The 22,915-nt window shown below is 47.9% G+C and overlaps 1 protein-coding gene across 1 annotated transcript in view; it reads left to right on the top strand.

Annotated features, from left to right (window-relative positions):
* The window catches only part of ADAMTS17 (ADAM metallopeptidase with thrombospondin type 1 motif 17), a 359,075-nt gene that overhangs the window by 215,739 nt on the left and 120,421 nt on the right, over positions 1 to 22,915 (top strand). The window contains exons 14-15 of the mRNA XM_073882500.1: positions 10,964 to 11,130; positions 19,042 to 19,169. Coding sequence (XP_073738601.1) covers positions 10,964 to 11,130; positions 19,042 to 19,169 — 295 coding nt within the window. The remainder of the gene's footprint in view (positions 1 to 10,963; positions 11,131 to 19,041; positions 19,170 to 22,915) is intronic.

The raw sequence follows: 22,915 nt of genomic DNA, 5'->3' as shown, positions 1-22,915 counted from the left end.
AGTTAGCATGCCCTCCCCCACCCGCCTGGCCCTAGCTGTGGGATTTCATGGGCTGGGTCTTCACCCCATTCCTCCAGGCCCAGTGGCCTCAAGAGAGAGGCTGTACCAGAAACCCCAAAGTTTGTGTAAAAATCTTCCATTCCTCTTCTTTATCAGGTACCCCCCCATCCTACCTGGTGGTAGTCATGAGCTTTATCTCTGTTTGCCCCTCTTCCTCTGTCTTATCATAGAGGAATGGGGGACTTTGCCAGGCCTCTGCAAACAGGCTGCCGAGGGATATGTGGGTCTCAGCACATCAGATGGTTATGGGCCCTGACACATCCCTGGAGAGAGAGGTCTTTATGTCTGATCTCTGTCATCCAAAAACATCCCATGGGGCAGGCAATGGTAGAAGGCCCAGAAAGAGACTGCTGACGTTCTCATGCCTCCTGGCTCCCATGCCCCTTCTCAGTCATGCCTTTCTAGCATGATACCTTCAGTACACCTCGACAGGGCTCTGACTCGGGGCCAAGATCTCTGCTAGGTCTAGGCTTATAGTGAAAAACAGATAAAGTCCTTGCCCACTGTCAACGTGCACAGTTCTGCCAACTTCCGTGGGGCTTCTGGACGCCTCAAACCTGACTCTTCCCAGACTGTGATCTCTCCTCCCAGCGCACATCTCCACTCCGCATTAACAGCACCATCCTCCATCACCTCGCTCCAGTCCAAAGCTCCTGAGTCCGTGAATGGTCCCCTTGGCTCTCTCTTCCTCCTCCACATGCTCTTGTGATAAGAATGGCGAATGCAGCGAGCCTGCACCATGTGCCGGGTTCCCTTCTCGGCATTTACACGCAGTAAAGCATTGAATGCTGCCCTACAGGACAGGCACTCTTTTCCGCCCCACTGGTTAGAAACTGAGCCGGGGAGAGGTTAGGTAACGTGCCCACGGTCACGTAGCTGGTGTAGAGCCCAGCGGCAAGGCTCCATTGTTCTCTCAGACCTTCCGCAGTGGCCTCCCTGCTTCCCACACGCTCCCTGCCCTCTGGATTCATTCTCCACACAGAGCCAGAGAGAGCCACTTAAGCAGAATTCCAGTTCTCTCTCTTCCTGCCACAGCCCTTTCCATCGTTCCCCGCTGCACTTAGAATAAAGTCCATACTCTTGACCGTGGCCTCTGTATGCGTTTCCTGGGGCTGCCATCATAAATTACCACAACTTGGTGTCTTGAAATAGCAGTTTATCCTCTCCGCGTTGTAGAAACCAGAAGTCTGAAATCAGGGTGTTGGCAGGGTTGATTCCTTCTTGAACCGGAAGGAGGATTCATCCCACCCATGCCTCGCCCGACCTTCTGGTGTCTGCTGGCGCCCTCTGGTATGCTTTGCCTTTGTAGACTTGCCTCTGTCTTCACGTGGCCTTCTCTCGTCTTCTGAGGACACCTGTCACTGGATTTAGGGCCCACCCCAAGTCAGGATGATCTCCTCTCCTACTTAAGAGATCCTCAGTTATATCTATCAAGACCCTTTTTCCAAGAAGGTTCTAGGTGGGCGTATCTTGGAGGGGAAGGGGCCACCATTCAGCCCACTGCAGCTGTCTTTCTCTCCTCAGATACAGCACTCCAAGCTCCGGACCTTTGTCAGTATTCCTTTCCCTCTCCCCAGCTTGCCTGTGCCCCTCCTGGGGCCTCCAAGGAGATGTCTTCTCAGGCCTCCTTCCTGACCACCTTGCCCGAGGCAGGGTGCCTGCTTTACGGTCCCTCTCAGTGCCCTTTTCCCACATTCCAGGTAGGATAACAATTTGTAATTACCCTTTCGTCCTTGGTCGCTTGTTTGCACCCTGTCCTCCCCACCCCGTACTGGTCTTTGAGCTCCATGAAGGCCACCAACGGGCAGGGCACCATTCTCCTGTCCATGCTTCTAGCAGAAGAGCCCTACCTCACTACCTGGAGGCATGCTTGCTGAGAAAGAGCAGTCTCTGTTTTGCCAGTGCCCCCAGAACACACCCTTAATACTGTTTTTCCCCCTGAAACATGAAGGTTATTGTAAATTATTAGGCCAAGAAGGCAGATGACCAGCAGCCACCCTTTCTTGTACTGTCTCACCTCACGGAAGCCCAGGTGCTGTGGACAGGCCTGAGTCGGGGCTCAGGTTCCCCTGCATATGAGAGTCCGCCTCCCCACCCCGTGCCTGCTCTGCCTCCAGGGAGGTTGTAGCCCACAGCAAGGGGTGCTCAGGGTCCTCTCCAGAACAAACTCCAAAATGTCATCCAGCCTTGTTCATCCCGAGTGACAGAAACAGTATGTCTTTGCTTCTGTAATATTTCTGCCTGGGTAACCTGTCCAGTCTTGTACAGTAACAGTGTAGCTCTGTTTCTCTTTCTCCTTGGCAGTGTTCTCCAAGGTTCCTCGCCTTCAGGGAAGCACCCCAGGTGAACGGGAAGAGAAGGGCCCGGTCTTGGGTGGGCAGTTTAGCAGCAGCCCCTGGAGTTTCTGGGGGATCACGCAGGATATAGACAGTGTTTTGTGAACTCCCGGCAACAGTTGTCAGCCTGCTTTTGCAGAGGGGGCTGACGTGGTGATTGTTACAAAGCACAGCTGATCGAGGCCCTGGAGCCAATCTCTGACCAAAACAATGTCCTCTTCCTGGGTCACTCCTCAACTCACCAGGCTCACTGCCTTCCGATTTCCCGAGGATGTCCAAGTCTCACTGCCGTGTACATCTCGGACTCAGAACGCCCCCCCCAACCCCTATCCCCTTCACTTTATATTCCTGGCTCCTTCCCCGTCCTCTGCAGCTGGTTTATTCACTGTCCAAAAACACTGGCAAGAGAGTCGGCTCCCCCACCCCACCTTTTTCTTTCTCTAGTCCTGATCTTTACAGCTCTTGGAATTTGTATTTCTTGCTGGCTGACATCAGGGGGGACCATCCGTGTTTTTAATGCAGCTCCCTAGGCTCGTCCTTTCCTGCCACAGTTTGTATTCGCTGTCGGTGGGCGTTTCTGCCCAAAGACTGCAAGGCAGAAAGTTCATCTCTCATTTGAATTCTGGTACCCCATCAGAAGGCTTGTGTTTTGGGGGGGGGAGGGCTGGAGAGTAGGGTCGGGAGAAAAGGCTCAGATGGTCTTGTGTGAAGAGCCCCCTGTCAGAGCACAAGAAGGATGAGAAGGTGAGTGGAGCATAGAAATGGAATGCACTGGGGTCACTGAGCAGCATCGCTCCGAAAGCAGCCAGCCTCCTAAGGCCCAGTGGGAGGCCTGGGGGTGGGCAGTGACCTTATATGCCTGTAATTGCTTTTTGCTTCCAAAGTGAAACCCACGGATCCGCGCTTTCAAAATGCCAGTGACCTGGTGTTCCCGCGGATGGATTTCTAAATTCTCAGCCTTTTACACTTGAGTCTAAGTCACATGTATGACTTGGATACCTTGCAGAGGAGGCCTTAAAACTAGGATGTCTGCTGCCCTGAAAGGGCATTAGCAGCCCTGTACTACTCCTGACGTCTGGAGGGACCAGCCGTCCACTAAGCCACCTGTGTCTCTGGATGTTGAGTGGATCTGAACCGCTGCTGTGAATTTTACCTTACAGTTTATTTTCATTGACTAGAACGGAGCAAAAAAAAAGGGGGGGGGTCCCTCAGCTGGAGTGTTTCTCTTCCTCCTCTCCTGAGTCTGTGTGTTCATCCACTGAAGGAAAAGTGCCGTGTGATCCTGTTCATCTCGGTGAAACTTTGCTGCCTCCCTGCTCCACTCTGGGGTCTGCCCAGAGTACTCCAGGCCCCTTCCTAGCAAGAGACCACCGGTCCTGTCCTGCAGGAGCTCCCTTTTCTCTCCACACTTTCAATCTCTCACCAGAGCCTCTCTACCCTATTTTTTTTCCCCTTATGTTTAAACATCTTTATTAAGGTACAGTATACAGAAAAGCCCACCTATGCTAGAGCGTGGCTCGTGCTGCAGCACTGCTCATCGTAGGCAGGGGTGTGCGCCGGCCACGCGTGCAGGTGCCTGCTGACGCCGCGGGAAGGGGTCATTGTCTCCGAGGGCGCATGCGTGTGACTGAATGGGGGCGTGGCTTTGCAGCGCCTCACTGCCACATCAACAGCTGTGAGCCACAGGGAGCTTCCTTGTGCGCTCAGCCTCACCAGTGCTCCAGGTTGTCTGTGTTTTCCATGGTGGCCTTTCTGGTGGGTGTGTAGTGGTATCTCCCTGGCGTTCTCATTTGCATTTCCTTTCCAAGTAAGGAGCACCTTTGAGCATAGTTTGTGTCTGTGTTTGCCATTTGGATATCTTTTCTTGTGACGTGCCCGTCTAAGTCATTTGGTTTCATATCTGAACTTCTATTTTATCCATGTTTAGGAAGTCCCAACCGAGTACAAACAGAACTTGAGGATTGATGCTGGAGAAGCATCTTGAAAAATCCATCACATCCCAGATGACGGTACTAGTAGTTCAGGCCGGCTTCTCAGCCTCCCTCCTAGCCTGTTTCTGCTGCATCCAGGAGCTCTTGGGAGTCACACTTCTTATGTCCACCTCATACTTACCGCTGAGCTTTGATTTAATGTATTAGAGCTTTGATTTCCTCATCTGAAGGATACAGTCAGGAACCTCCTCTGATTGTTTGCAGAGATTTGACAGGGGAATCATTTTAAAGAGCAGGTAAGTTGTAAGCCCTCCGGCCATATTAGACTGTAATCATGGTGTAGGTAAAAGTGCCTCTGTCCTTATCTCTTCTCACCCATGTACTGAGTTGACCAAACTTCACTTCAAGATGAGATTTCAAATTCCTGTGTCACCTCCCCTTCTATTTCCATGAGTTTTCGTGAGGCCTTGGAGCCTGAGCAGCGGGAGCCTGTCAGGCTTGTCTCTGCCTTGCAGCCCTCATAGGAAAGGCTGAGGGAAGGACACAGACCTACTTCTAGCTCTAAAAAATGAACAATTTTATTGTACCATGAATTCTGTTATTTTAGCTGTCCCTCATTTTAGCCATGTCAAGCTTGGTTTCTGTTGTTTTAGTCTTCCTAGACATCTTTTTACTTTATCCACACTACGTAGGCCAGAGAAACTTACCAGAGTGAATGAGGAACCTCAGCTCTCTGCTCCTCAGACTTTGGGAGGGTGCTCTCTCCTGCCTGTGTTTGCCAGCCCCAACACAGCATCTCCTGAAGGCCTTTGTGTCCATACAACTCAGGCTTGGCACACTCATCCAGTGTGGATTCCTGTAAAGTTGGTCCCCTTCTTCCAAGTCCTCCCACAGAACTTCTGTTTGTAAGCCATTTATGGACCTCCCCATCAGACACACCCTCCCCACACAAAGATTCTCCTCTGTCTTCCTTATGGCATGTATGGAGGGCCTCTTTCTGTTGTCTCACACCAACGTATACCTGGGAGGCCATCACTAATGTCATGGTAACTCTTAGATGACCTGTGTTATAGACACAGCCATGAAGAATGAGTGGGCTGAGGGCAGGGTCCTGCAATGGATTGACATACTGGGATGATTTGGGTAACAAATCACACTGTTGATGAATTGTTTCTCTCTTTTTCCCATGTGGTTCAAATAGTGACCCAAGGGAAAGCTGAAGAAAAAAAAACAACAACAAAAAAAACTCTTTCAGTTCTTTTTTTTGAATAGGGGTAGTTTTATGTAAAAAAGCATTAGCTATAACAGGTGGTTGGAGTAATGGGAATTAACTGTTAAGAGATAAAAGAGAACACAGGAAGAACACTGGAAGATCAAACATAGGAAGTGGCCACTCTCTTCTGGTTTGAGGCAGAGCACCCAAGGAAGGAACAAATATGGATGAAGGGGCCTCCCCATCCCCCCCCACACACACACAGGGATGAGATTCCTTGGACTTTGTTGGAGAGGATGAAACCAAGGCCCGTTGGATGACAGAGAAGTTTGCAGAGGTGCTGCACTGATGGAACCTTCTGGAAAGTCACACTAAGGGGTGTTAGGGAAAGCTGCCCAAGGGGAGAAACAGCATCTGAAACCAGGCTGGGAATTTTCCCAAAGCATTAGTGTGCTTGGAAGCTGCCCCCTGGGATGAATGCTGCACAGAGGGAGGTGGCATGAATCATAGACCACCACAGGAGTCTGCTGAGAGAAATTAAATACCAGGACCAGAGACAAAAGTCTGTTCTTTCTCTAGAGTCTCTCTAGTACCTTGTACTGACAAAGCTTAGCATCATACCTACTTGACTGGAGGGCTTTGATTCCTCATATGGCTTCAGGTCACTATCTAGCATCCTTTCATTTGAACCCTGAAAGACCCTCTTTAGTGTTTCTTGTAGAGTATGTCTGGTAGTAAAAACAAAACATAAAAACTTCCTCAGTTTATCTGGAAATGTCTGAATTTCTCCCTCATTTTTTGAATGACAGTTTTGCTGGATATAGAATTCTTAGTTGATAGATTTTTTTTTTTTTTAAACTTTGAATGTATCAACCTACTACTGTCTTCTGGCTTCCAAAATTTCTGATGAGAAATAGGCTCATGATTTATTAAGATTCTCTTATATGTGTTGTGTTGCCTCTCTCTTGCTGCTTTCAAGATTCTCTATTTTTTGACAGCTTAATTGAAAAGTATATCAGTGAATTTATCCTACTGGGACTTTGTTGAGCTTCGTGGATTTGTACATTCATGTCTTTCTTCAAATCTGGGAAGTTTTCAGCCATTATTTCTTCAAATAATCTCTGTTCTTCTCTTTTCACCTTCTGAGCCTCCCATAATGCTTATGTTGGTCCTCTCAGTGCTTTACTGCAGATACCCTCTGTTCACTTTTCTTCATTCTTTTTCTTTTCACACTTCCCCCCCCCCCAAGACTTAATAATTTCAATTGCCCTATATTCAAATTTGCTAACTCTTTCTTTTGCCTGCTTAAATCTGCTCCTGAACCCACCTGGTGAATTTTTTGTTTCAGTTATTGTATTTTTCAGTCCTGGAATTTATTTTTCCTTTCTGTAATTTCTTTATTGATTTTCTCATTTTTCTCATACGTCATTTTCCTGTCTTTATTTATGTCATCCATTAGTACTTTGAGCATTTTTAAGACAGTTGTTTTAAGTCTTTGCCTAATAAGCCCAACATCTGAGTTTTCTCGGGCACCATTTCTGCCGGTATATTTCGTTCCTTTGAGTGGGCCATACTTTTCTTTTCTTTTATATGCTTTGTGATTTTTTTGTTGAAAACTGGACATTCGAATCTTATAATGTAACTCTAATAATCAGCCTCTCCCCTTCTGGATTTTCTGTTTCTTTGCTGTTGAAAGGCTTCTCTGTGCTGGGGATCAACCTGATGTAAAAGCATAAGGTATTCTCAAGCCTTTTCTAGCCTTCTTCTTTTCCAGGGCATACTGGTGGCTTCCTAAATTTTCCCATATGTGCAGTTGCTTTTGAATGACTTAATCCTTGCATATCTGGCTCCCAAAAGGGGAAAAAGAGAAAAAAAATGTATTGCTCATTGAAATTCCTTGGAAGTTCCTTCAGCTCACAGGAGTTGCAACAGTGGTGGCCACCCTCTGTTCCTGCACCTCAGAAATCAAAAGCAGCACTGAACAATCAGAACACAGAACCCCAGTATTTGGAGAATAAGGTTCTTATTGTCCACCCTGGCTCTAGCCAGCCACACCAGGCACAGCTGCCTGCCATGGGGCTGGAGTGTGGGGGACAGATAGCCACTACCACAATAAAGGCTGAAATGTATCTAAATTAACCACAGCTTACCAGCCAAGCTTTTCCCAGAAGGCAGCACATCAAATAGCCTCCAGAATTTCAAAATAGTTACTTCGGACCGTTTTTGCCAATACATTTGTTGTCTAAGTGGAGAGACAGATTCCTGGTGCTTCTTACTCCACCGTCTTCCCTAACTTTGCTCTCTGTTTTGGTCTTTTTAAGATAAACTTTGATAATTTACTTCAACTGAGTCTACTGTTTGTTAAAGACTAGCCTGTGCAAGGTTCTCTCTGTGAGGCTGCAGAAAAATAGGAGGAAGACAGTAATCTAGCTCACCATTTCACAAGATTGATGTTAGCAGCATAGCAGAGACCCAAGCAGGGTCAAAAGAGGCTCCAGGTAGGAAATAAAAAAGAGGCTTCAGGGTGGAGGTGGCCTCAAGGATGGACGGAGAGTTGGGGGGTGGGGGAGGTGGGGAAGATGGGGCGGTGGGCTAGATGGGGGGCTGAAAGGGAACTTGCCCATGGGAGAAAGTTGGTCAGGGAGAAGAAACAGGGTAAACAGAGTTCAGGAGGAAAGCACCCCGAGGCACATGAGGTATCCCATGGGCTATCCCCCTCTAGGCCCACTTTCTGCTGGATCCAGAAGTTGTCTTCACATGTTTAATCTCTCCACCCACCTGCCACAAGGCATAAAGGTAGTTGGCTTATGAGGATCAGTCAGATGTACATCTGAAAAAATCAATTGTTAGAGGTGGGTACAATGGAAGCTAAAATAAAGCTTAGTGGCAACTCAGGAAGTTAATTACACGAGGGTGCACAAATCTCAGTTCACACCCTAACTGGAAAATGTAGCTTTCTTCATTTTCCTGGAAACCAACTTTTATTTGCATTTGTATTTTTGATGTTTTAATTTGTATTTTTGAACTCCATTCTAGTTCAGTTTGGATCCCTAATCACTTCAGGAGTTTTTGCCCCATATTCCCTGAGTCTACAACTAAATTCAGTGAGGATGCATCTGATCCTTGTGTCGTCTGGTATATCTATGTTCTAAGGGCTGCCATAACACACTATTGCTAACTGGGTGGCGTAAACAACACAAATTTATTCTCTTTCAGTTCTGGAGACCAGAGGTCCAAGATCAAGGTCTTGGAAGGGTTGGTTCCTTCAGAAGGCTGTGAAGGAGAATCTGTTCCATGCCTCTCTCCTGATTTCTATGTGGCTTACTGGTGATCTTTGGCATTCCTTAGAATGTAGAAACATCACCTGGATTTCTGTCTTCATCTTTGCATGGTGTTCTCCCTCTGTGTTTCCATCTCCAGATTTCCCCTTTCTATAACAGTACTAGTCATATTGGATTAGGAGCTCACCCTGTTCTCGTATGATCTCATCTTAATTAATTACATCTGCAATGGTCCTATTTTTAAATAAGGCCACATTCTGAGGCACTGGGGTTAGGACTTCAGCATATGACTTTAGGATGGACACAATTCAACCCATAACTTCTCACCATAGAGCATCTGCTGCCTCACCCATCCCTTCTCTGGTCCCAGCCGTGGGAACTCGCCTGTTGCAGAGATGTCCCTCCTGCTGGTCCACATGGCTTTCCCCCTCTCTCTTTCTTCCACACTGTGCTTTGTGGCACCGGAATCCATTCATCTGTCCACACTCGGCATTCAGGCCCAGGGCTCTTGGGAAACTCTGTCTCCCTAAACATGCCATGCAGTCATTTCCCTGAGATCCAGCTGCCTCCCTGGTGTTCTGGGAAGGAAAAAGAACAAAAGGTCTCTCTGTTCTCAGATCCCATAAACCTTAGAGAGGTTTTGCTGTTTCCTGACTTGGAGATCAGAACTCAGGGCCCCTCTCTGGGGCCACCGGTATGTATAACCTCTCAAGGTTGCTGCCATGCCCAAGTGAAGGAGAGGTTGTCTGGTGTACATGAGGTGGGCATAGAGGTAAGAGTGGAGCCTTTCTTCCTGCTCCAGACATTTTCCCCAACATATTTATGTAGACCAGGAACCGGGAAATGATGGCCCATGGACCAAATCTGGTACACCACCTGGTTTTATAAATAAAGTTTTATTGGCACACAGCTATGCCCTTTTGGCTCTGCATTGTCTTTGTACAACAGTGGCAGAGTTGAGTAGTTGGGACAGAGACTACATGGCCCACAAAGCCAGAAATAGTCACCTTTGCAGAAGAAGTTTGTAGACCCCTGATGACACAAAAGCCTAAGGACTTCTGCTGTGATCTCTCTCCCCTGAAGCAGTGATCATAGGGTGGCCTCATTGTCTGACTACAGGGAATGGCAAAGGGAGGAAAAGAAATACTCAGTGTGGTTATTGGGTCAAAACTATTGTCCTGCCAACTGGTGTATGCAATTTGTGAAAAGCCGTTGAGCAAAACCGTTGTGATTTGTGTTCTTTTCCCCTCGATGCTGAATTTCAGTAAAAAGTTCGGGGAGAAAACAATCGTACTCCATCATGGTGATTTTGGCATCATGGAAATGAAGAGAACCACTGAGGTTGCTTGGGTCAGGGTCCTGTGAGGACACCCCAGGGCTTCATGGAACAGCTGCGCAGACCCTACATTTCAGCCAGCCCCCAGTATCCTCCTGCTCCTACTCAGTGCCCCTCACACACATGGGTTTGGCCAGAGAACACAGCTGGGTCTCCAGAACTACTTAGAACCCCAGTCTAAGCACAGAGCCTCAGGGACCCAGGATGCGTCTTTGACCACTCGTGGTCTCACACTTGCCCAAGTACCCAAGTAAAGGTTGCAGAGCCGGGATCTGGCAGGTCTCTACCCAAAGCCATTGAACAAGTTAATGAATCATTCTGATTCTCTGCATTACAAAGTTAAATGAGAGCTATTTACTCATCCTGAAACTTAGTGACCTCCAGAGTGGACCTGGGAGCCACGTAAAGGTCTTTGTTTTATAGAAGACCAAAAAAACAAAACAGAACAAAAACAAAAAACCCACACACACTAAAAATTCCCCCTTGGGGTTTTCAGTGTTACAAATGGCCAAGTTTTAAGTTCAGATGAAAGACCCAATTTGTGGATCTTGCTGAACTGATACCGTATTCTATTTCCAGATGACCCTGATTTACAGTTCTTGGATGCATTTTTTCTGACGGCTCAGTTAAACACGCCGTCAGCATGGGACTGGGATTGCTGAGATATGGTGTGGAAGAGCAGAGGGAGGTTGCTTTGGAAACCTTGCCCGGCCCCTCCCCCTCCTGGCAAGAGAGGCAAAAAACCGAGCCCCCCTGCTGTTTCCACAGCACCATCTGGGTAACTCAGACCTTTCTCTTCCTTCTAGCCCTGGGCCTGGGGGCACGCACTGCCTGGGAGCCAGTGTGGAGCATGCTGTCTGCGAGAACCTTCCCTGTCCCAAGGGCCTGCCCAGCTTCCGGGACCAGCAGTGCCAGACACACGACCGACTGAGCAGCAAGAAGAAGGGCCTGCTGACAGCAGTGGTGGTTGATGGTAAAGGCATATGGCACGTCCTTTCACAGTGCCCCCCCCCACTTCTCCTCCCAAGAATGTAAACACCTCCTAGGAAACCCCACAGGGGTCCCCCTTCCCAGCCATCCATCCAATGGGACGCTCCAGCCCCACTGCGCCAGTCAGCGGTGGACCGGCTTCTCGAGCAGTGGGGTTGAACTTGGATGACCCAGCTCTGGGAGATTTCTCAAAAGCAGCTGTGAGGCAGGCAGCAGACCAGAATCGTCCTGCACCCCCATTTGCAGCAAGGCGGGGGTGCTGGCAGCCTGCCGCCTAGTGCCATGTGCTGAGGGGCCCAGGGCCAACTTTGAGGAGAGTGAGGCTCTGCAGGCGCAGGATGGTGGGTTTCTGTGTCTGCTCTCTCTTTCCAACGTTGATGCTTTCTTGCATTTCTTTTCTTGGTTCGTTTTGCGTTGGCTTTCACTCCTTGACTAGAGTGTTTGGAAAAAAAAGTTTTGAGGACAATTTACAACTCAGAGATGATGATAGGCACAGGTCACGTTTTCCTTACAAGAGGTTTCTCCCGAATCAGGGGACTCTGCCCCATGGTCTATTGCAAGCATTTCCAGTGGCTGATCAAATTCTAGGTGGTATATCATGTCTGTAGGATTTGGAATGTTTGTTTATTGAAGGACCACCTACCCGCCATGGCCTAGTTCAAGGTCTTTTACACTTAATATTCTCATCTTCGGGAGACAAGACTGTGTCGTAATGATGACAATGCGGTCCTATTTGTTGAGCACCCCATAAGCCAGGCCCAAGTTAGCTCTGCATCTGTCATCTCAATTACTATGCAGAGCGAGCCATGCAAAGATAAGAGGTTACAGGTTATATGACACACTAAAGTTCCCGCGGCTGATAAGGAGCAGGGAGGGAGCCCCATTCTGGAGGAGCTGACTCAGTAAATAACCAGCTATCATCTGGCTTCCAATACTCGAGTAAGACGGACAGAGCATGACTTCATAAGTGTCGAGTGAAGAGGCTTTAATAAGAACTACAGTGACTGCGCCTGATTTTTAACAGCCTCTAAAGTCTTTTGCAGGAGAATGAGGTTCCTGTGCCAGGTCTTAGGTTTCTTCCTTGTGGTTTGAAGAACCTCTGAAATCTACACCCTGCAGTCGGCTATTACAAGCTCAAGTGTGCGTAGCTGTGCAGAGGGAGGCCCAGTCATCCCAGGGAATAATGGCCCCAGACCTGCAACTCTGAACCCAGCAACCTGACCCATCAGCTCCGAACCAAGTTGTAAAGTAACGTGGGATGTTCTCAATCGTGGCGGATACTACCAGCCCACTCGGCTGTGGGCTCATTTAAAAGCCTCAGGGAGCTCCCCAGACTTTTATCCTTTTTAAAAAAGAACACCACTTTTTAGAGCCTTGTAATGGGAGGTGCACCATCGGCTAACCGAGACTTCAAGAGGAGAGCGGCCTACATACCCTCAGCTTTTTCTGCAGACAAGGGAGAGAGGAGACCCACCCTCCCGAAAGGAACATGTGCAGCTGGAGGCAGAGACTCAAGCAGGAGCCTTGCTGCTCTCTGCCTGGCCATTCCTCTAATGCAGGAAAACCCAGGGGGCTTCCATATGTCTCGAGCACATTTGGACCCCTAATCAGGAGAAAGACAGCCCAGGCAGAGGCTGCCCTGTGTCCAGCACCATGGTGGAGTGGGTTATGATGAGGAGCAGCCTTGTTTCCAAACCATCAGCTGTCTCAGCCTGCTGGACAGAGACACTTTAGGTCCTCTGTCAGGTCCTCTCCTGCTTTTTGGGAGCAAAATCCAAGAGGGACTCACACCGTCCCCGTTTCCACTCAACTGTGTGCACAGCATTGTTGTTATTCTTTCCTCAGCCTGCTTCAGCTTTGCATTCTCCAGCTCCTTTATTCAATGCAGAAATCCCACTTAAATGTCTGGTTTTCCACAGATTTCTCCAAGTCCAGATTAAACTTCTATTTTACTTGTAACCATTTTTGGATTGCTGAGCTCCTCGGGTCCCTTATCATCCCAGGGGCTGAAATGGATGTTTGCCCCAGACCCCGCACCCAGGAAGCTTCGCAGGGCAGCTATCTGGGGAAGCTCACCAGGTTCAGAATGTGTCGTGACCCACCTGCTTTTCGTTTCTCTCTACCAAAGCAATAGATAATTACAGCCAGAGTGCGACCGCCTTTGATCTGAAAAGTGCCACCCTCTTTGATAAGGACAGCTAGTGGGCAGTAAGCGTTTTGTCTTTGAGGGAGAGACCCCAAATTCAGGCCTTTGCAATGCTAGCTTGACACATCCCCCCCTCTGGGGTGGAATTGTCATGACTTCTTGCAGATTTGGTTTCATTTCCCTCTCAAATAGAAACAGAAGCCAGCGTTTTCAACAGGCACATTTCACAAGCATGAAAACAAAATAACAAACGGCCAATTCAGAGGGCAGGGGGAGAATACAGATTATAAGTTTGCTCCTCTCAAAAATCAGCTTATAAAAGTCACAATTCTAGCTCAGCCGTGATGGGAACGATTCCTGTGGTTGGGCTCTGGGCTTCTCGAAGCCCATTATGACTGCCCTATTCATAGCATTGCTATCACTGTGGAATTCTTTGGCGAGTGACACACGGTTCAAGAAAGGGGAAGCTATATTTTTTCTTTTTTTCTCTTACTGAAAAAAAAAAAAAAGAATTCTTGCAGAGGTAGATTTTCCAAGGGAGGGCTCAGGACCACAAATCCATACCACCTCCAAAAGAAGACAAAGGCTCTCCTTAGAAAAGAGTTCTAAGTAGGAAAGCCTTTAGACAGAAACCCATGGAGATGGCCTGTTGCCAAACCCACCCCATTTCTGCTTTCCCCGTGGAATCTCATTTAAGTGGAAACCTTCAGGAGTTCAGTGCTTCCTGCCCAAGCCAGCAGGCCACATGCCCACTGAAGTGTCGGAGGGCTTGGCTAAGGCCATGTCTGGACCTGGAGGTGCATTTCCAGCTCCTCCCAAGCACGGCAGAACCCCCTCTGGGTCTGAGCCTTCCAGGGTATGGAGGGTATGATGGTTAGGGACTCTCTGACCCCAGTTCAGCCAAGCTGACTGGAGTTGCTTGATGAAAAAGAAGTTGCAAAGACGCAGGGTGTCTCAGATCCCAAGGGCTGGGGTCTGAGGACAGGGCCTCTGAAAATATCAGGACCCTCTCTCCATGCCCACCACAGTTTGTGTTTGTGAGTCATTTCTTCCTGTTCCCAACTGAAAACTGGCTTTCCCATGACTTGTCCACATGTAGGCCAAACGGTGGCCCACAACACTTTCATCCTCTATCTGAATCCTTTGGGGCCAGATGTGGCCAAAGCGTTTTTGGTGTTAGACAGATATCTAACAACAGCGCATCAACCATATATTACTTAATACTCCCAATGGGGTCCAGGGAAGCACCCCACAGTCCAGAGAAGCACGCAGATGTCTCTACCAAATAACCCATGAACAGTCTCTAACTGAGATATTGAACACTACCAACAGCCTCATGTCAGTCAAGGCTGGTTTTGCTGCCAAATGTGTTTGCCACAAATGTAAGAAAATACTCGCAGTTTTCAGAGCTTTTTGCACTTCCGAATTGTGGATAAGGGAGTACAGACTTCTTTCAGATTCATCAACCATGAGTAGACACAGCTGCTCTAAATCTGAATTTAGTGCTGATTTTTCAAGAGAGAGACTCTGATTGGTCCACCTGCGGTCAGGTGGCCACTCTTAGTCCAATCAGTTGAGGCCTCATGAAGCGATCTATGAGGTTGTGATGGAGAGAAAGACTCTGATTGGTACAGCTACAGTCAAGTGGCTTCTGCCGGTCCGATCAACTAAGGCCAGGCTCTGGAGTTATGGTGGGCAGCTTTGGGGACAAGGGACTGAGCAGCCTCCTTTTTATCCCCCACAGATAGCCGGACAGAGCGGGAGTGAGCTCTTGTGATGGCCTCAAAATTAGTAAGCGCTTGTAACCACTGGCAGAGCAAGAATAGCAAGAGTGCTAAGAGCCACAAGTGTCCTCTTCACCATGGAGAACGGGGGGGGGGAATCCTCCAAGCCTCCACTAAGCAGATAAGATAGTGTGGCTCTCAAGCCCCTGAGCTCATCTCCGCTGCCCTGTCTGTGGTTTCCCCATCCAAGCATAAGTCCTGGCAACAAGTGGGCCAGTGAGAGACCAGGAACCACACCAGACAGTGTAGCCTCATTAGGATTTCATTTTGGCACCCATCAGCCATGTAAGAGAATGCCCCACGCTTCTTTCCTTGGAGTGCATGGTTATATAACTCTTAAGAAGATTTGACCTCCTTCTGTACTACTAAGAATGTAAGACACTGTACCCAGAGGGGAATCACGGCACCTCATTTATCTGGGGATTAATTGCCCACACAAGGTAGCTTAGAGGAGAATTTTGAGGGGCTCCTCCTCAAGTTTTATAAAGGTTATCCTGAGTCCCTTTGGGAGATAGTGCCATACCTTCCTAGAGGTGGGGGGGGCCCTAAATTCTGAGCACAGACCTCAGAAAAGGAGATGGATGAATGAAGTTTCAGCTGAGCAAAGGAAGGAAGTGTTACCTCTGGACTCTGTTCTGGAGTCTGGGTGCCCCCAGACTGCCCAAGCCGAGGAGGGCAGTGTCTGCAGGTGGGAGATTCCAGTGCAGTATACCTGCTTGCCTGGGGTCATGGCCAAAATCCCTCCATCTGAGAATCTCCACTTCCCTGATATTTATATCAAAGAGCCCAGATAAACAATCTTCATTCCCCTCCAAGTCTGGTCTTTCTAACTTGCCACAAAAGACCCTCTACTTTTCTATCCAAATCCCATTTCCATTTCTGCTCAAATCAGAGTATACATTCAGAAACCAGAAACATTCATAAAACTGGTGGTTTGCTTTCAGTAATACCATTTTGCCTCTTGGTATTTTGGGGCACCAGAGTTCTCTATTCAAAAAGAGCACAGGCTGGTAGAAGAAAACTAGGCAGGGACAAAGAGGCCCTGCCTGTCAAGGGGCTCCGGGTAGCCGTGCACCTTCTCTGAGCCTCACATGTCTGTCTATAAGACGGAACAATGACAGCTCCCACATGAAATGCATAGACACCAAGAGGAAGCCCAGTGTGTGAAGAAGATCCCCCATCCACTCAGACTGGGGACTGTGGTGCTACATTCTCCCAGTGGTTCCCCAGGATGCTCACAGGAAACCTCAGGGTCCCCAAGAGCACCTCAAAAACTTTGTCAAATGAACATCCCAGAACCTAATCTCAGTTTACATTTCCATCTCCCATACTTCTTCCACTGGCTGCCTTCCTGAGTCATTCTGTCTAAATGGAGGGACACCTGCCTCTAGCCTGCTACCTGAGGGATTGGGCCATTCCTTCGACTTTATGCCCTGTCTTCTAACAGCTCAGGCCCATTCATGGGGCTTTTCACAGTCTGCCTCATCCGGGATTCACTCTGTACTTGTCCATGAGACTACCAGGGCCTTGAAAAACATGCACTACTCATCTTTCTTTCCCAACAGTGCTCAAAGAGTGTCTTGTGTGATGGAGAGGCTCAATTCCAGTTTTTGAATGAATAAACACTGAAGCAACATTACTTACTGGGAAGTTGTTCGTCACAGCACTTTCCCCCCACCTCCACAACTAACTGGAACAGACAAGTTGAACATTTCTACTGAGCCTTTGTAGCTTCTTCCAAGTGTTTTAAGGCAAGGCTTCCCACTGGGCATGTTGGTCAGCAGAGCTCCATGGAAGAGGAGCCATGGAAAGCTGCTGAACATGTTCGTGGGTTTGTGAATGTCATTCAGTCATGAAAGCCACAGAGCCTGGGTGAGACAACACATCAGCTCTGACAAGAACTGTCCAGCTGGAATGCCAAGATCTTCTGAAGCCAAGTCAACTCCAGAAGCCTTTCTCTACCCCTACACTTGCTCATCTGAGACCACTGGAAGGACCCAGTGGGGAAAATGATCCAATGGTGGAAACAAAGGGCCTGACAGGCAGCACAAAAGTGTTGGTGTTTCTCTCTCTGGAGGTTTCTTTGCAAAATAATCATAATAACGTCATTAGAATTCGTTGACTTGGAGAGAAAAAGGGGTGCATTTCTCTTTCACAGTTACACAGAGAAGAACAAAATCCATTCATTTATTTAAAAATAAGCTTGAAGTTTTTCTCCTAAGATCAAGAACAAGGCAAGGGTTTCTTCTTTCACTGTTCCTTTTCAACGTCATACTGGAAGTCCTAGCTAATGCAATAAGACAAGAAAAGGAAATTGAAAACATACAGATTGGGAAGGAAGAAATAAAACTACCTTTGTTTGATGATGACATGATCATCTATGTAGAAAATCCAAAAGAATCAACAAAAAACAACAATGACAAAAACAAAAAACAAAAAACAAAAATACCCAAAAACCTCCTGGAACTAGTAAATGATTATAGCAAGGTTGAGAGATACAAGGTAAATGTACAGAAATCAGTCACTTTTCCTATATACCAGCAATGAGCAAATGCAGTTTGAAATTAAAAAACACAGTACCATTTACATGAGCACCCCAAAAATGAAATATTTAGGTATAAATCTAACACTATATGTACAAGATCTATATGAGGGAAAATCTGATGAATGAGTCAAAAGAATTAAATGGGGAGAGAGTCCATGTTCGTGTATAGGAAGAATCAATATTGTCAAGATGTCGGTTCCGCCTGACTTGATCTATAGATTCAGTGCAATCCCAGTGAAGTCCCAGCAAGTTATTTTGGGAATATCGACAAACTCATTCTAAAGTTTATATGGAAAGATTAAAATATTTACCAAGTCCTTCTGTGAGCCAGGTCCTTGGCCTGGCCTGGCGACAAGAGATAAAAATCTCAGTCCCTTGTTCTCTAAGGTCTCCCAGGACTGTCAGTTCTTCAATCTAAAGATAATTAAAATCCATCCCTTTCAAACTCTTTTAGCAATGGAACCCACCTTATAAGAAATCCCCTTGTATATGAAAGTAACTCAAACAATTATAAGACAATAGGATAATGGCTAAGGGCTTTGATGGAGTTGTATGCAAAGCGCGATGGAGATTCCATGTCAGAGATGGCATGAGAAGAGAGAGCTCTGGAGTAGAAGCTTCCGGGGTGATAGGAAAATTCCAGAAAGCTCTGTGCAGAGAGGAATTGCCAGGCAAAGGAACAGCTTAGGCAAAGGCATGAGAGCTTGTCATGTTCTAGGAGCTCACTTGGTTCCAAGAGCAGCAGAAACCAGGGTTTTCATCCTGCCTGGTGACCTGGCTCTTACAAGTTGTCCTAGAGGCCCCTTTGTTCTTGTACTTTTCTGCAGCTCAGTTTCTTCCAGGACCTTCTTGCCACATATCACAGCCTTGCAGCTTTTACCCAGCAGCTGGTGGAGCACTAAAGCGTTTAGCAAAAGCCACTGCTGTAGAGACATCCATAGGGCCCACACGCCCGCCTACCCAGAGGCATCCTCATTCACCTTCTCCCTCTTTCTCACCCCCACAACGGGAGAAGCTCCCAGGCTCTCCCTTCATACATACTCAATTCACTTAGAGGTTAGCACACCACAAAATGTTCAGCCTCGTATTTTTAATGCCTTAAGGAAAAGGAATACTATATCTTTGCCAAGGATGAAGAGAATAAGGTGAATAAAAGCCCACAGAGCCCTCACTCATGTGTCTTTCTGCATTTGCTGTGTGGAGTGTTCCAGGGGGCAGGTGCACATCTCTGAGGAACATGTGCTGGGTTTCTGTGACCTTTATTCCATATTCCATACTGACCTCTCATCCTCTGGGCCACCACCCACATGTCCCTGCACGCTGCTGGCTCATCCCCCCCCGCACCCCGTGCACCTGCACCTTGTGTCGCCCACACACCCCTTCCTACATCAATGTCCACCTTCCCCTTTCCCTCCTCAGATAAACCATGTGAACTCTACTGCTCACCCCTCGGGAAGGAATCCCCGCTGCTGGTGGCCGACAGGGTCCTGGATGGCACACCCTGCGGGCCCTATGAGACCGACCTCTGTGTGCACGGCAAGTGCCAGGTGACGTGTTTTCCTTGTGTCTTTGGTGGGGCTTTCTTTGGAGGGGAGGCTCCCTCACCCCCAGAAGGTTTTGGGGGGTGGGAGGCAGAGACCTCGGGAGGCTTGGGGGGATGGATCTTCGCAAGAAGGCAACTTGGCACCCATCCTTGGTCAGCAGCGACTGAGCATGAAGCTCACCCACAGGCCTACTGGGAGCTGAGGTGGCTGGGAGACTAGTGGAAACGATAATCTCAGAAGTCTTAAAATTTTAAAACTTTAGTCGTTCCAACAAAGGGCAGAACAGGTCGAATACTAAGGTCAGGCTGGAAGATACATATGAATATGTTATTGGACAAGCTCTTCTGTGTCTAGCTACCAAAGATAGAGTAGGAACAAAGCAGGTTCCTTCACAGGCAGTACCCAGGGAAGTCAGTATGCCTGGCTTTGGGGAACCACTCCACCCACTGTGGTATAGTCCCCAAAGCCATCCTGGTGTCGGATGTCTGTGACTCATTAGAACGAATGATAAGTGTCATTTAAGAAGACAGAAGGAAAAAGCAAGGAGGGAGAAAGGAAGACAAGATGGATGGAAGCTCATCTTCCACCTGTTGTTAACTCTGCCTGAGCTGGGGACGAACCTGAAGCTGAGCCCTCCTGCGGCAACGCTCTCCAGCTCAGTGTAACAAGACTGTTTCTCCATTAAGAATGGGCATCGCCCTGATGTGGAATTGGGGAAGGGAGTCAGGAGGCTGTGTATCTCCAGTGCCCAGAGGGCCACGACTCAGGTAATGCCACCCTCCATTATGCCACATGTGCCGTATTTCCTGATGATGCAGTTTGAGCTGTACCTGTCATGAGAGAGTCCTCCCCCTCCACCGTGTCCTCAGCAGGTGAGCCCAACAGGATCTGGGAGCAGCTCCCGGAAACGGAGGCTGAAGCAAGCAGATGGATAGCAGGAGAGCTGTGCATTTGGCACAGAAAGGAAAACGAGGTCTTGCCTCCGATTTTCGCTTTACCTTGTTTGGCCTCCACGGACAAGCACCTGCAGCATGAGAGTAAGCATGGACTCACCAAGGGCTCCTGAGGGGCCTTCTCATTTTGCCAGGAAAAGAGAAGCTGCGTCCCAGGAGCCATGAGGCTACTGATGCCTCGGGGTGCCCACACCTCCCAAAGTCAACACCCATCTCTGATGCTCAGTTTCATGGAAATATTAAAAACGTTTGAACAGTTGTAAATTCCAGGGGTCACGGGGGAGAGAAACTGTCATTCTCCCTAACTGTACTGGTACCAGAAACCTGCCTCCAGGCCTTGGACCCACTGACCCCATAAGGCAGCACATCTTGCTTGTTCTCTCTTCTTCGTGATGCCTGGCTGAGGGCAAGACAGATGGAGCAGAAGGGGAGAAAGGCAGGAAGACACAGACGCAAACAGAACTTCTAGGGTAGTTCCTGTCCTGTGGCCATTTCAACCCTGGTGGATTTTTTTCCCTGAAAAGTCCAAACTAGTCCCAAACAGATTTTTCAGGAAAAAAAGCTTGATGAAATCCAGACTCCTTTGGCACTGCCTGGCTTTGTTATGAAATCCAGATATGTGTGGGTGATAGGCACTGGGTGCCCGAGAGTCTTGGCAAGGCGCCCTCCCGGGGAAGGAGGCAGTGACAGTGGTGGGGCTGGTGGCCCTCAGGGCTGTGGTGTTGTCGTGGAGAATGTTCAGGGCCTGGGGCAGCGTGAACACAGGTCTTATCATTGTCACCGAAGTTGTTAGCATTTCTCTGTTAAACCTGCCAGCAAGTCAAGTGCAGGGTTTTTTTACTTTCCTAAATTCTACACTTAACACCGGCCATCCTACAGCACAACAATGAACATTTCCCTAGGAACGGTTTCCAAGTAAAAGCACTTGTACCCTTTTGAGCAGCATGATCTGAGCCACCTCTGGGTTCTTGCCAGCATCTTTTGCAATGTTCTTGCCAACGTGCAGGCATTTCTAAGAATCCTGAAATTGTCTGGCCAGTGGGGTCAGTAGTAAGTGGCCAGACATGATTTCAGCTCTAAGTGGTCAGTGCCAATGCGCCCCTTCTGTGACCTTGGTTCTAACCACATGCTTTTCAATGAGGAGATCTTCCCTGTGCCATGACAGCGAACTATCCAGTTTTTCAGTCAGAACAACATGGTTGAGAAGCCACACAAGGGCTCTGATAACCTTAGGTCTGTGGTCATCTGGCACCTTCCAGCCAGAGCCTGCTCTGCACTTGAATGTGATGGCAATAACATGGGTACACTTGCCTTCCCATTCCCGGATGCCACCCCCTCCCCTCCCCCCCCCCCAGCCCCCCAAATGCCTCCACCCCCATCCTGGTCATTGCATTTACTGACCGCTGCACGGAGATTAGCACTAACCAAGCACCTTACCCCTCAACACAGGTGCAGACAGTGGCCCGCCTCATGATGTTCTCTGGCAGGTGGGCAGGCTCCTGCTCATTGGAGCCTTGCCCCACCCCTTGTCGGTTCTCACAAGTACCATCTCCTCTGCACGGATGTGCCCCAGTTACCAGCCACCTCCAGGCGGCTCACCGGTCCTAGCAGAAGGACCACCATCCTGGTAGGTGGTGGCAGCATGTACATGTAGGTACCTCAGGGGATTAAATCCCCGAGAAACCACTGGCTTCTTGAAGGAAGTTTAAAAGACCACCTGTAATTTTTCTAACCGTTCTTATTCCTCAGAGAGAAACCATAAAGGTTAAGTTTAGCCCATTCGTGAAGTCAGTTCTCATAAGAATCCAGCTTAGTAAAGTCATCGTTAATGAAGTTTTACGATAAAGTTGAGCATACTTAAGTAAGAGTATGAGAAATTAGGAGCACCTGGGTGGCACGGTCGGTTGAGCATCTGACTCTTGGTTTTAGCTCACGTCATGATCTCAGGGTCGTGAGATCGAGTGCAGAGTCTACTTAAGACTCCTTCTCCTTTGCCTTCTGCCCCTCCCCCTGCTTGCTCTCTCTCTCTCTCTCTCTCTGTCTCTCTCTCATAAATAAATAAAATATTTAAAAAAATAAAGAGTATAGGAAATTAAATACAAGTACAGTATGATGCCCAGTTACAGTAATGCCAAAGTAGAATATTCTGGATTCCTGTGGTACTTGTGAATGAGTAAGGTAAGGAAAATTGGTTACAGAGAGGAATAGTAATAAAAAAAAAAAATCTTAGGAGTTTAGTGAGCAGAGGATCTGTACTTATTCATCAATACTGTTACCTGATTATAATGGATAAAAGGTAGAAATGATCCACATTTTATGTAAGACAGCACTTACAGAAATATTGCCATGGTTCACTTACTAACTTTTTCCTCTGTTCCCTTCAGCTATAAATTTTGCTATTTTGGGGTGGCAGAAGGAGTTCTGGGAAATTTTGAGAAGCACAGTGACTAGTTGGTAGAGAATGGAGGGGACGAGAGGCTCCCAAATGGCATTTTGAGCAGATTCCACTAAGCTCCAAATAGCAGGCTGATTCAAACCATAACATGAAACATGGAAATACCATTTTAGTCTGTTTTTATGAGGACTGAGTTAAGTTTCATTTCAGTGAGTCACAAATTATTTAACATGCTGAAATGAAACTTAACAGCACTCATAAAAGTGGGAGCGAGTTGGGGAAAGAAACACAAACATTGTCTATTTTTCAGCAAGTCTGTATAAATCAGGAGTTCCATCGTTCGCGATTCCTCCTGTTGGCCTGCAGAGGCAAAGAAATCAAGTTAATATGTTTCTAATGTG

The sequence above is a fragment of the Callorhinus ursinus genome, unplaced genomic scaffold (genome assembly GCF_003265705.2).
Source record: "Callorhinus ursinus isolate GAN/ISIS: 27379988/994484 unplaced genomic scaffold, GSC_fseal_2.0 scaffold47, whole genome shotgun sequence".
Lineage (NCBI taxonomy): Eukaryota > Metazoa > Chordata > Mammalia > Carnivora > Otariidae > Callorhinus > Callorhinus ursinus.
This window is presented reverse-complemented; position numbering and strand designations above follow the sequence as displayed.